General features: G+C 43.1%; 2 protein-coding genes across 2 annotated transcripts; one reads left to right on the forward strand and one right to left on the reverse strand.

The window, feature by feature from the left end:
* The first annotated feature begins 1,790 nt into the window (after positions 1 to 1,790).
* On the forward strand, positions 1,791 to 3,794 carry c12h12orf43 (chromosome 12 C12orf43 homolog). Its single transcript, XM_030104329.1, has 6 exons — positions 1,791 to 1,987; positions 2,114 to 2,144; positions 2,693 to 2,791; positions 2,871 to 2,962; positions 3,037 to 3,124; positions 3,202 to 3,794. Exons 1-6 carry the CDS (start codon positions 1,804 to 1,806, stop codon positions 3,527 to 3,529), a joined length of 822 nt encoding a protein of 273 aa, XP_029960189.1. The 5' UTR covers positions 1,791 to 1,803; the 3' UTR covers positions 3,530 to 3,794.
* Positions 3,795 to 4,004: 210 nt separating this feature from the next.
* Positions 4,005 to 8,778, reverse strand: hnf1a (HNF1 homeobox a). Its single transcript, XM_030104324.1, has 10 exons — positions 8,411 to 8,778; positions 7,221 to 7,420; positions 6,942 to 7,122; positions 6,249 to 6,451; positions 5,558 to 5,700; positions 5,338 to 5,479; positions 5,061 to 5,249; positions 4,869 to 4,984; positions 4,461 to 4,545; positions 4,005 to 4,149 (listed from the first exon to the last, which is right to left on the reverse strand). Exons 1-10 carry the CDS (start codon positions 8,707 to 8,709, stop codon positions 4,019 to 4,021), a joined length of 1,689 nt encoding a protein of 562 aa, XP_029960184.1. The 5' UTR covers positions 8,710 to 8,778; the 3' UTR covers positions 4,005 to 4,018.
* Positions 8,779 to 11,571: the final 2,793 nt, after the last annotated feature.

The raw sequence follows: 11,571 nt of genomic DNA on the forward strand, positions 1-11,571 counted from the left end.
GGCGTTCCTGGTGTCTGAATCAGAAAGAGCAACACAAGTCTCTTACCTGGGCTCAGGAGGGAAAGGCCTCTGAACTGTCGCTCAGTGGTCCAAAGCCCTCTTTTCAGATGAGAGTAAATTTTCCATTTCATTTGGAAATCAAGGTCCCGGAGTCTGGAGGAAAAGTAGAGAGGCTCAGGTCCAGTGTGAAGTTTCCACTCTGTGGTGGTTTGAGGAGCCATGTCATCTGCTGGTGTTGGTCCACTTTGTTTTATGAAGTCCAAAGTTAATTTATCTTTCTACCAGAGCATTTTAGAGCACTTCCTGCTTCCTTCTGCTAATGAGCATAATGGAGTTATTTTAATGTTGACTTAGCACCTCACACTGCTGAAACTCCCAGGATGTACTTTATTTGACATGATTTAATCTGCAGAGATTGTCCGAGGTATTTATCAAGAAGAATATGAGAGACACTCAATCCAATAATTCAAATGACCTGAAGGCAACTATCAGAGGGTTAAATCTCAGCAATTTACAGATTGGTAGCCTGAATGCCATGCCACAAGTGATGCAGGAATTCATACGAGAAGAAATGTTGAGTAATTTGAAGTATTTCTGTCTTAAAATACTTTTTTAAACAAATTCAGTGCTTATTTTCAAATTTTCTGAGATTCTGGTTTTTGAGTTTTTATTTTCTGTAAACCATAATCATCAAGATAACAGTAAATTCCTGGAATATATGACCCAGGGTGGAATAAATAAATGTTTTTCTTTTTAAAATAAAACACTCAAATAAATCAACTTTTTCAAAATGTTCGTATTCACTGAGAATGTGTTGTACATGGCACTTTATAAATAAAGCTGAATTAAACTGAATGGTGAGTTGTGTTACACATATTACAATACCATAATTTAAATGAAAGTGCACAATGCAAAATAATGAAAATATTTACTTGCTTGATAATTAAATGAAATATGATGCACTTTATTGTGTTTTGTAAAAACAACAAACACACTTGTTGCTTTAAAACTGATACATTGTTGCCAAGTCCTCAGTCGGTAACGTTCTGATGATGTCATCATCTAATTTGCATAGCGGCTCATCTGCATTGACAGGTCAAATTCAATTATGTCATTTGAAACTGATACATTGTTGCAACTCCTCAGTCAAAAAAAGTTCTAATTGACATACAGAAAGAAGGAACAGTATTGGTTTGAAGTGCGTCACGTGACGGAGATACAGTCATAGAGCCCTGATCTTTCAAAGGCAGCTTTTAAATGGAATTTCAGACATCTATTGACATACATCGATTGTGTTTTATTATTCTTTTACAAATGCAGAAATGCTTTATACAGTTCCAAATCAAATTTGATTGGTGTCTTGTCTCATATTATCACACAGCAACATTTGAATGATTTAGAAATAATGCAGCGTTTCCTGTGTGTAATGTGTCCATTTATTTCATTAAGCATATATTTAGCTTTATAATACATAACTTAACATGCAGCTTAAAATTCCATTAAGAGGGGATTTAAATTCTTTGTCACATTAAAACACGTTTTTCAAGTAATGGAATAGTTACTTTGTCTAGTAATTAGTTAAATATCAGTTACTGACTCAGCTACTTTTTTTGAAGAAGAAGAAACTTGTAACTATAACTAATGAATTTTTAAAAGTAATTTGTCCAACGTTGTTTGTAACGCCGCTGATTAATTTTCCTTTTAGCATGTGGATTTGATGTTGTTTATTCAAGTTATGATATTGATATTGTATAAAACGATAGTAACAAACCTAAAATCTCAGAAAGGACTACATTACCCAGAATGCTCAGCTGGAAAACAGACGCCACTGGCAGTAACACGTGTTTGATGATGGCGGCTTCCACGAAGAGAATGGCTGCTGCAGATACTGCTGCTGCTGCTGCCTCCTCCTCGGATGATTCCAGCAGCGACGACGAGGGGCTGAAAAGATGTCAGGAAGCTGTTTGGGAGGCACAAGTAAATAAAGGTGACTGTCCGTTACAGTTTAATCACGTGGGTCCTGCATCTGAACTCGTGAGCTACTCCAAAAAGTTGACAGCGTTTCATGTCTTCAGAGTGAATATCTGACGGTGGCAATGTTTGTCTGTTTCAGATGTCGAGAGTAATGTAAAACAGTCAAAACGGTGAGTTTTGCAATCGAAAAATTGCCACTATTTTGAAGTGCAGCTGTGCGCAAGATGCAGGAGAGGGGGTGCGGTGTAGTTCCTGTATTCCTACAAACCTCTTGTAATTCCTACCAACATTTCTTTGCTATTGAATCTCTTTTGGTGGATTGAATGATTGCTTGGAGGAAACAATAAATACAGAGATTTATTCATTTGACAGTTATTAACTTCGGTATTGTGCAGACGAGCCATGCACAGGCATCTTCTCTTTATAGTGATAAACAGTCATGCTTTTTTAAATGTATTCCATCTTAACGCTACAAATTAAGTGGTTGGAGTGTTTGCAGCTTTTTGCAGTGATTTCAGAAGCACCATATGTTCAGTGCAGTAGAGTGTACGTAATAGACTTTAATCATCAGCTCAGAATATGTTGTCACTGTGCAGCATCTAGTCCTACAAATGCTCAGAAAAAAGGATGAATTTTAGTAGGAGAGATCAAATTCACATTAGTAATACCAAAGCTGTAAAAGCTGTGTTTTCTAAAATATTGTTCTTTTACTCAACAGTGTAGTCGTCTCTGACCACGATCACGATGGCAACGAGCTTCAGGTCACTAAAGGATTTCAAACACATGTGGCTAAAAAGTTGGGACATCTTCTGGATCGGTAGGTTGCGTCACAAAATGGAAAAAAATATGATGTTCCTTAAATAAACATGATTTTAATTAATATTTTTGATTGTCAGGTGCATTTCAGAGATGCAACCTACACCCGCATCCTGTGTAGAACCAAGGAAATGTGGCGACGATGATGATGATGACGATGATGATGATGGAGGTACTTTTTCAGTTTCTTCCAATTTGTTCTGCTTCTGTTGCTTTGTCTTTTAAATGAGCATTTCTTCTTTTTAGGGTTTCGTCTGTTTTCCACATCAATACCAGGACAGAAAGTTGAAGAGGCTCCAGCCCCTGCGAGGCGCCGACCCGTTCCAAGTTCAAGGTTTTTAATGTTTTCATTCATTTTTCAAGCTGTTAAAAAAAATGCTTGCAACATGACTCATTTTCTGACCCTTGCAGTGACAGCGACAGCGAAATGGAAACGAGGCTCAAGGAGGCAGCAGTGTCCATCCGAGATATTTTACCCTCATCAGCATTGCATTCTACGCTCACACTCCCCGAGACCCTCAGGTCAGAAACAGTAAAGAAGAAGAAGAAGAAGAAAGCAGTGGAGGACAACGAGGACCATGCTGTGATGAAAAAGAAGAAATGCGATCAGGTGAACTCTGTTGGTGGAGCTCAGACGCCTCAAAGCAACGGTGAAAACGGGAGCTCCGAGCAAGTTAAAGTCAAACGGAAAAAGAAAAAGAAGAGAGAACAAAACACAGAGGAAGAAGTTTTGGAATGAACTTTTAGAAGCAACATGTCATCGTTTTGGGGATGTTTTTCTTTGATACTGTGAGAAAGTAGTGACTTGACTCATTAAAGACACTTTCACGCCTTTCCTAGTCACTAAACTTGAAATGGTCTTTACTTTGTGAAAAGTAAAAATATGAAAAAAAAGTTTTAAAAGTCAGTGAGATACAAATAATGCAGGTAAGATACTGCTGACAGACTTTTACAATTTTTGAATATTACAAAACATTTGAATAAAAATACATGTTGGTGTTGATTTTTCAGTTGATTGTCTGATGTGTCAAGAGTGAACCTTCCCCAGGTCAGTCTTCTCAAATGCACTTATATTTAGTCTGATAGTCTCTGAAACCTCAAAGCTGAATCAGCCTGTGGCCTCTTGACTCCAGGGTTTCCTGGAAGGTGGCGGACGGCAGACGCCGCTGTCCATCCTCACATCTCTGTCCAGCTCATGGAAAGAGGATCCTACATCGCCCGAGTGCTTTTACTGGGCCGTAGAGACCAACTGTGTTGGCACATAGGAGCCCATGTCTGTTGGTGAAGGTGAGAGGAGGTGAGACTGGTGACTTTCTGTTGACTGAGAGGTGGGATACATCTCCAGGCTTTCAGAAGAAGCTGTTGGGAAAACATTGAACTGATCAGTCTGCATAATAGTAGTTCAAGTGTTTTCTTTTTATTTCTGCTGGTGTGTCTTTGCAATGCGGATGCTGAGAAAGTCTTGAATTGTAGCGTCAGTCAAAAAGTGTTGCGAGACAAGTGAGCCATCAGTTACACAAGAAGACAGAATGTAAGGTTTACTATGTGTTTATTTAGTGGGAAAGTTTATGTAAACTTGCAGAGATCTTCACGCACTCATCGGTAACCTGCTGAACAGAATGAACATCCAGATCGGGGTATGGTGGTAAACCTGTGCTACAGCTTTCTACCTGGCACTGGTGTTTGGGGCTGCAGGTGTAAAGACTCTTCCTGTAAAGGTGGGTCTGTCTGGTCCTCAGGATCTGCACTCAGAATCTGCCCAAAAGAAGAATAAAGGGCAAATGTGAGATCATTTTCATTGTGAAGTGATCCTCCAACACAATAGTTCCCAAACCGGGGGACTGAGGCTTTACTGCTTAGAAGTTGTCATAATTTGATTTGATATATCAAAGTGAACCATGTTCACAGAATCTGGGACAGCCCAAGGAAAAGCTCCGTTGATTTTATTGTAAAGATAGTGAGGCTGCCTTTGTTTGGCAGGTCAAAGGGAAGAGGGACTAGCCTTTCTTGGAAATACCAAAGAAAAGAAAGTTTTGAACTATTGCTCTAACAGATCAATAAAGCCATCAGACCATTACCTGTCTGACAGCAGCCAGGCTGGTCAGAGTCCCCAGGCTGCTGCCGTCGGCAATGACCATGGCCTGAGACAGCAGGCTGGACGAGTGGTACTGAGGAGAATCTGACTTGTTGTACACTGTAACAGAGAACGCATGAGTGAGTTTCTACTCCATCCAACATGCCGAACACATGCCACGTGACTGCAGCCTTACTGTGACAGGGCAGCTGTGCCATGGTGGCCATGAAGGGGCTGGCGGCCATGTGGCTCTGAATCTGCTGCGGTATGGGCTGCTGCGGGGCGCCGTGCAGCTGCTGTTGGAACGAGATGGGCTGGAGGGTTGTGAAGCCTCCACCCATGTTGTTGATGACGGGGACGGTCTGAGGCTGTGTGGAGGCCAAACCTGCAACAGAACGAGGCCAAACACTGCGATCATAGTTTCTCTTTGTTTTCAATGTGAGAAAGGAAATAAAGAAGCGGGTGATGGTTACCAATGAGCAGAGAGGACTCCCCCAGACTCATCACACTGGGCACTGATGCCATAATGAGGCTCTGTGAGGAAGCAGGCGAGGCAGACAGGCTGTGCAGGGAGGTCAGAGTGCTTACAGGGGGGAGTGGACCACCGCTGGACACCTGAGGCCAGACGACAGCCTGTTAGTGGTTTCAACAGAACCTGCAGCCAGTGGACTAAAACATGCCACACACACTCACCTGCTTGGTGCTGTGGCTCTCCAGCAGTGTGTGGCTGGGCTCCAGTTGGACGGGACTGACCGCAAGACGCCCCCCTCTCTCCCCTCCACTGCCTCTGGCTGCGCTCACGCCGTCACACCCAATCTGTTGGCTGTATTTCACTCCTGGAGAGGAACAGAAATGAGGCCCGAGAGCAGGAACATGGCAGACAATGAGAACAATTACTCAGATTGATGGATGCAAATGGCCACGTGAGATCAATGGGAAATCCAAGCACCGGTGCCAGAGCCTGCTTAGACGTATCAGCCATAACATTATGACTACTGATAGATGAAGTAATTAACACTGATCTATTTATTATGACACCTGTTGGTAAGTGTGATATATTAGGCAGCCAATGAGCAATTTGTTATAGAATGTAATGAGGTAGAAGTAGGCTCTGGCCTGTTTGTTGCAGTCGAATAGACAAGCTTCTGCAGACCAAACTGATGCAGGAATATTACTAGAAAGGCATCAGAGTACATGGTACATCACAGTTTGGTGCATGTCAGAAACACATGGAGGAGTAGCAGGCTGCTGGCCATCATGATAAAGCTGATCAGTGTATGTCTACACTTGTGTGGTGCTCATTATTTCACCAAACGGGTCAGAAAGAGGAGACCAAATTGGCCTCAAACTGCAGCGGTTGCCAACTCCTTGTTTAGGTTCTTACCGTGCTCAGGACTGGCTGCAAGGGTGGGGTTGGAGGAAGAGGCAGATGGATTGGTGAAGGGTGTGTCAAGGGCCAGCTTGTGACGGAAAGCTTCCTCTTTACGGCGGTTGGCGAACCAGTTGTATACCCGGACCTCAGTAACCAGGTTGGACCCCAGGCCTGCGAGCTGGGAGGGAGACACCCCCCTCTGGAGACACTCCGCCCTGAAAAACAAAGAATAAAATATTTAAAAAAAATAGAAACAATATCATCTACACAAATTCATCTTACCAGAGGGTTGTGCAGATGCGTCACACACATTTACATTAATGACTTAATGCAGTTTCTCAGTTTTTCAGAATTGATGTGATTGTCATCAACGTTTCAGAGTATGTTTAATTGAATTGATTTGTGTTTGTAAAGCTCTCCCACCCAATCCTGATGAAGCATATAAGAATATCGCTACTTTAGTCACAAGGATTTCTTGTTCGCATGTTGAATCTGACATGGTGAATCTACTGAATTTCTGAATCTACTTGATGTGGATGAGCAAAACTCTCAATCCAAAAACTTTAAGCAGAGGCTGGCTCCAGAAACACACAGGAAGAACATGCAGACTCCACACAGAAAGGCCCCTCAAGCATGGCCTGGTCTCAGACAAGGGGCCCTCTCCCTGTGAGGATAGATACTAACCACTGCGCTCTGCGGCCTCACCTGTTGCACTCCTCCACCAGCCCCTCTCTTTCCTCCTTACTGGGGTTCTTCTGTCGTTCGTAGGCGTGGAAGAGGATCTGCAGGGAGGCCGGGCCCCATTTGAATCTGTTCCTCCGTCCTTTCTTAGTGTCCTCTCCTTGATCCTCTGCAGCTGCCAGGCCATGTTTTGCATTTGTGAATTCTGGAAGGAAAAGTTAACTTGCTTTTTTTTTTTTCTATCATTCAGTGACATACAGAAGTGATGCTTGATGAAGAACATGAGCTGATTTTTTTACTCACGCTGGCTTATCTCGCACTGCTTCTTGACGTACCAGGTGTACAGAGCAGCTCTCTTTTGGTTTTTCATGGGCGTGCCTTTATTGAGGTGCTGAGAGAGGTGGGACTGGTTGAGCCCTGTGGACTCCACCACCTCCCTCTGAGGTAGGTTATGCTGCTGCATGTAGCTTTTCACCATTTTTGCAACATGCCACGGGTCCTCCCTGTTCCAATCAAACAGCCGAGAAGACCCATGCACGTTACGCTGTGCACCTGTCACGCTCACATTCTTGTTTATTGGACTGAAGTACATCTTTTATGTCTTTCCCACAGTTTTTACAACTGCTACAAGTTTCTTGTAACGTGCTACACAGAGAGTCACAGCAGTAGGCGTAAGTTAGGTCAAGCAAAGGGAAGTAAAGAGAGGCTTATTGACAGAGAGAGATAAGGGAGAGCACACAGGGACAAAGTCCAGCCCTTTCAGATCACTGGAGGGGAAAAAAAACATGTGAAAGGTCTCTGAAACCTAATTTAACACTTTCTAAGTCTTGTTCAAAAACTGACAACACACAATATTACAAAAAAAAAGTCCTTTGAAAACTCTAACACACATTCACTTCACTGATATTTCAGTTTGTTGTTAGATCGTTTAACATGCTTTTGACCTGCTTGTTAATCTTATATATTTAAAACAGTAATTGAATGTCAATAAGTTGTTTCCGAAGCATGGGTCACAAACTCAAAGCTCAAATTTGAGGTGGAAGTGTCACTTGCGCGTTGTGCAAACAAAAGCCTCACATGACCAGCCCTCCTATTAATCTTCACCTATACATGTAGCTTATTTATTAAGAAATGGCCAGGGAATAATGATGGGGGTGGGTAATTAGTAACTAGCAAAGGAGGAACCCTCTTTATATTCGCCTCAGGAGCCACATTGCAAAGAGAGAGACAGAGAAGCATGTGAAGGAGGCAGGATTTGGTAACCAGCGGGGAAACAGGCTTTAAGGTGAAAAGAGGAATAGTGGTGTTGGCAGGTAGACGGCTGTTCAGCTCTGAGGTGTTTGGTTTTATACAGACATGTCAAAGGAGATGAAAGAAAAGCAGACAGTGGTAAGATAGTTGCTTTCTTGATGAGGTGAAAAGGACAGACAAGCTGCTGCAGCTGTTTTAAAGAGTATTTTGGACTCTCCAGAGACGTTTGTGGATGTACTCACTGCAGCAACCGGTCGACTTCAACCCTCAGTTTGGACGCGTCCTCTGGGGAAAGCTTCTCCAGCTCTCGGAATATGGGTGGATGGAAGTCCATTTCTCCCTCCTCGGAGCTCTCTCCATCGCCCCGCTCCCCCCTCTCAGTGCCACCCCCTGCCCGGTTTCGCTCCAGTTCCCCCATGGCTTGGACCAGGACGTCCCGGGACAGTCCAGATTCCAGAAGGGCCCAGATCAGCTGCTCCTGAAGGGCGGTCAGTTGGCTGGACCTCACTTTGGCTGCCCGGTGCCTCTCCTCTCCTTCCATTATTCCCAGCTTTACCTCACCACTGCCTTGCAAACAAGCACTGCTCTCATGTGCACGACCTCACTTCAAATGACAGGCAGGCAGCCAGCGTCAGGCCTCATTGTTACATAGTCCTCATCAGCCTTGGAGAAAGTATACTTTCATTTTCCTGTGTTGAATTTCCTCCCGGTGGCCTGAGCTGCCTGGTTTTAGCTCTCCACCTGCTGTTTTGCTTTCAAAGGTCAATTTTCTTTTTTCTAACCTTCCTCCTGTTTCACCTCCCTCCTCCTTGCATGCGCCCTGTGAACCTTGTCCCCACTCTCAGTCCTCAGCTGGGACCAAAGTGCAATTTAAAAACTAAGCAGGGAGATGTTACATTATCAGCTTAGCTCTGCATGTGAAGAACAGAGACGACAAAGAATTGAGAGCATGAAATACAGAAGTTGAGTATAAGTGAGACTTGTGTGAGCAGGTATTTTACAGGGAGGCAGAATTTTGGGTGCTCAGAAGAAATATGTTTATTATCTCAGAACTGAAGTGCACAGATTAGAATGCTGATTCGTGTAGTTTTAAAAAGATTTCAGGCTTGCTCATAACCAACAGATTTTCCTGAAGGACAGAAGATCAATGGGGGACATGGCTTGATATCACTGCTCACCACTAGAGGGCGCTGTCAGGTCATTTATACATCTGAAAAGCTCAGTCTGTGTAAGGATGCAGTGGGCACATGGAGTCTTTTCAGCGTTTAAAATGTGTCACTTCACTTTGTAATAGATCTCTATGAGCTTTTAACACATGCCTGGAGAAATTCTGTGTCAAAAATGATTTCAGAAATTGGGTAAGTAGTTGATTTCTGTGTGTTGGAATATGCTTACAGGAAAGCTTCAGACCTACTGAGGCCAGTGCACAAGGGACTCACAGAGTAATACTTTTTTCTGTAAAACCATTTTGGATACATTAAATTGCTCATGCTTGTTACATTATGGGATGTGTTTGTCTGATTTGTCTGAAGTATTTCTGATAATTTCACATACAGCCAAGTGGTTTGTCCATTTGTTTGAAGGGGAACCTAAACAAAACATGCTTTTATGTCTTATGTATCTGGAACGCACATCACTGTAAAAAATTCACCTGGATCCAAACTGATGTCTTTCATACCAGCTGTTCCAAATCAGGCTTGTTAACTGGAGCGAAGATCAACAGAGTAAAGGTAGACACCTTTTGGACAGGACCACAGTCCATTACAGTGCAAACACTGAGTGGACAGGTACGCGCACACACACACCTTCACACCGATGGGTTATTGTATACTCACGCACAGAAGGAACATGCAAACTCTGGAAAGCCTCCCATGCCAGGACTCAAACCAGGTACTTCTCCCTGTGAGCCGAGGGTGCTAAATACTGTGGTGTCTCCTCAGCCACTAAGTTTTTCATTTTTCATTTAACTTTATAAGTTCTTTCAAGCTATACTTTAATTGATTTTCTCTCGGTGACAAACTTTGTAACTCTGTTTTAGTCGCATAACAAATCGCACTTCAAATATATCATAAATATTTGGAACCATAATTCTTGTATACTTTTGCAAAAGTTAGAACTTTGAAGTCACTGGTCATTTATGGTAATCTATTGGAATATAAGTCAGAACTGAAGTAACAAATTTATTCCTTTAAATTAATGAAAAAGATGCCAAAAACTTTTATAAAGTGTCAAACTTCTTTGGTTCCATGCATTTTTCCATGTAGATTTGTTTGATTTTCACACTCAATACGTGTTTGTCTTTGACTTTCTCTTTTGTTTCTGGTCAAAGAAAGTTGGCAGGAATGATAAGTTGGAAGTAAAACTGGAATGGGAAGAAGGAAAACTAAGTGGGAGAAGGCCTTTGAGAGTTAATGTAGTCTTTTATCTTCGCTCTCCCTCTCCAGTGTAAAATGCTCACTTTCTTTGCTTGGATCACCTTATACCATTCTCAGGTTCAGGCTATCAGCACCTTTTTGTGCCGAGCTCTTGTTACCCCACCCCACCCTTGGGAAGATGGCATTATACTGTATTTGGAAGGGTAACAGAGCTCCCTCTATCTCCCTGAGACATGCCACTGACCTGTAATTAAGTCCCATTGTACTATTCAGGAGAAACTCCTCACCAAAACGGACAGAGGGCAGTGTGTGTGGATTTCCAACAGCTCAGATACCGCTGTGACTAATGCTCCACCACACAGGCTGGGTTTATCAAAAAGGAACACATGCAGCACACATTAGAGCTCGCATTTTCCCCCTCCAGAGAACTCAAAGCTATGTTGATTGGTAATGAGATACAATCCATGCTGTCCATCTCTAATTAGTGAGGCATTGCTCGCTGCCTGTGTCTGTGTTCTCTCTACCTCTCTCTGCTCGGCCCAGTGTGCTCCCCCTCAGCCCCCATCCCAGCCTCATCATTCAACCCCATTGATCATGCATGCAGAAATTTAACACACCCCTTAATTCCTGTCCAAATAGCCCCTGTCCCACTTCCAGAGCTTCGTCTGTTCATCTGCAGGGCACAGAGCAGGCCTGCTCCGAGCTGGTCGCGTTCCTGCAGCATATGGCTGCACTGTGAGGACAACACAGGCCTGTTTCAGTCACTTGTTCACAGGTACTTCCAATAAACTCAAAAAAAAGCAAAAAGCTAACTCCAGTCTTCGCTGTAAACTCTGAGCCTCGGGTAGGACGGCATCCAGTTTGCACTCTCTGTAAGTCAGAGCTATAATTGCCTTTGTTTGAACTGCTCAGGCTTTGATTGGCCTTAACATTAGTTACCAGGTCACATGTTGAGTCAGTGTTGAGAAGATTAGCTGGAGCTGGCTTTGGTACTAAATAAATACTTAAACCGCAGCAATGAATGAACG

This window comes from Salarias fasciatus, chromosome 12, assembly GCF_902148845.1.
Source record: "Salarias fasciatus chromosome 12, fSalaFa1.1, whole genome shotgun sequence".
Classification (NCBI taxonomy): domain Eukaryota; kingdom Metazoa; phylum Chordata; class Actinopteri; order Blenniiformes; family Blenniidae; genus Salarias; species Salarias fasciatus.

What these genes read in the sequence shown, in the direction of transcription:
- c12h12orf43 (XM_030104329.1), top strand. Translation starts at nt 1,804, where the DNA reads ATGCTCAGCTGGAAAACAGACGCCACTGGCAGTAACACGTGTTTGATG. An exon ending in TGACGATGATGATGATGGAG is followed by an intron (nt 2,963 to 3,036) that starts GTACTTTTTCAG and finishes TCTTCTTTTTAG; the next exon opens with GGTTTCGTCTGTTTTCCACA. An exon ending in CGACCCGTTCCAAGTTCAAG is followed by an intron (nt 3,125 to 3,201) that starts GTTTTTAATGTT and finishes TGACCCTTGCAG; the next exon opens with TGACAGCGACAGCGAAATGG.
- hnf1a (XM_030104324.1), bottom strand. Translation starts at nt 8,709, where the DNA reads ATGGAAGGAGAGGAGAGGCACCGGGCAGCCAAAGTGAGGTCCAGCCAA. An exon ending in CTGGTGGAGGAGTGCAACAG is followed by an intron (nt 6,452 to 6,941) that starts GTGAGGCCGCAG and finishes TTTGTTTTTCAG; the next exon opens with GGCGGAGTGTCTCCAGAGGG. An exon ending in GGCACAGCTGCCCTGTCACA is followed by an intron (nt 4,985 to 5,060) that starts GTAAGGCTGCAG and finishes TCTCTGTTACAG; the next exon opens with TGTACAACAAGTCAGATTCT.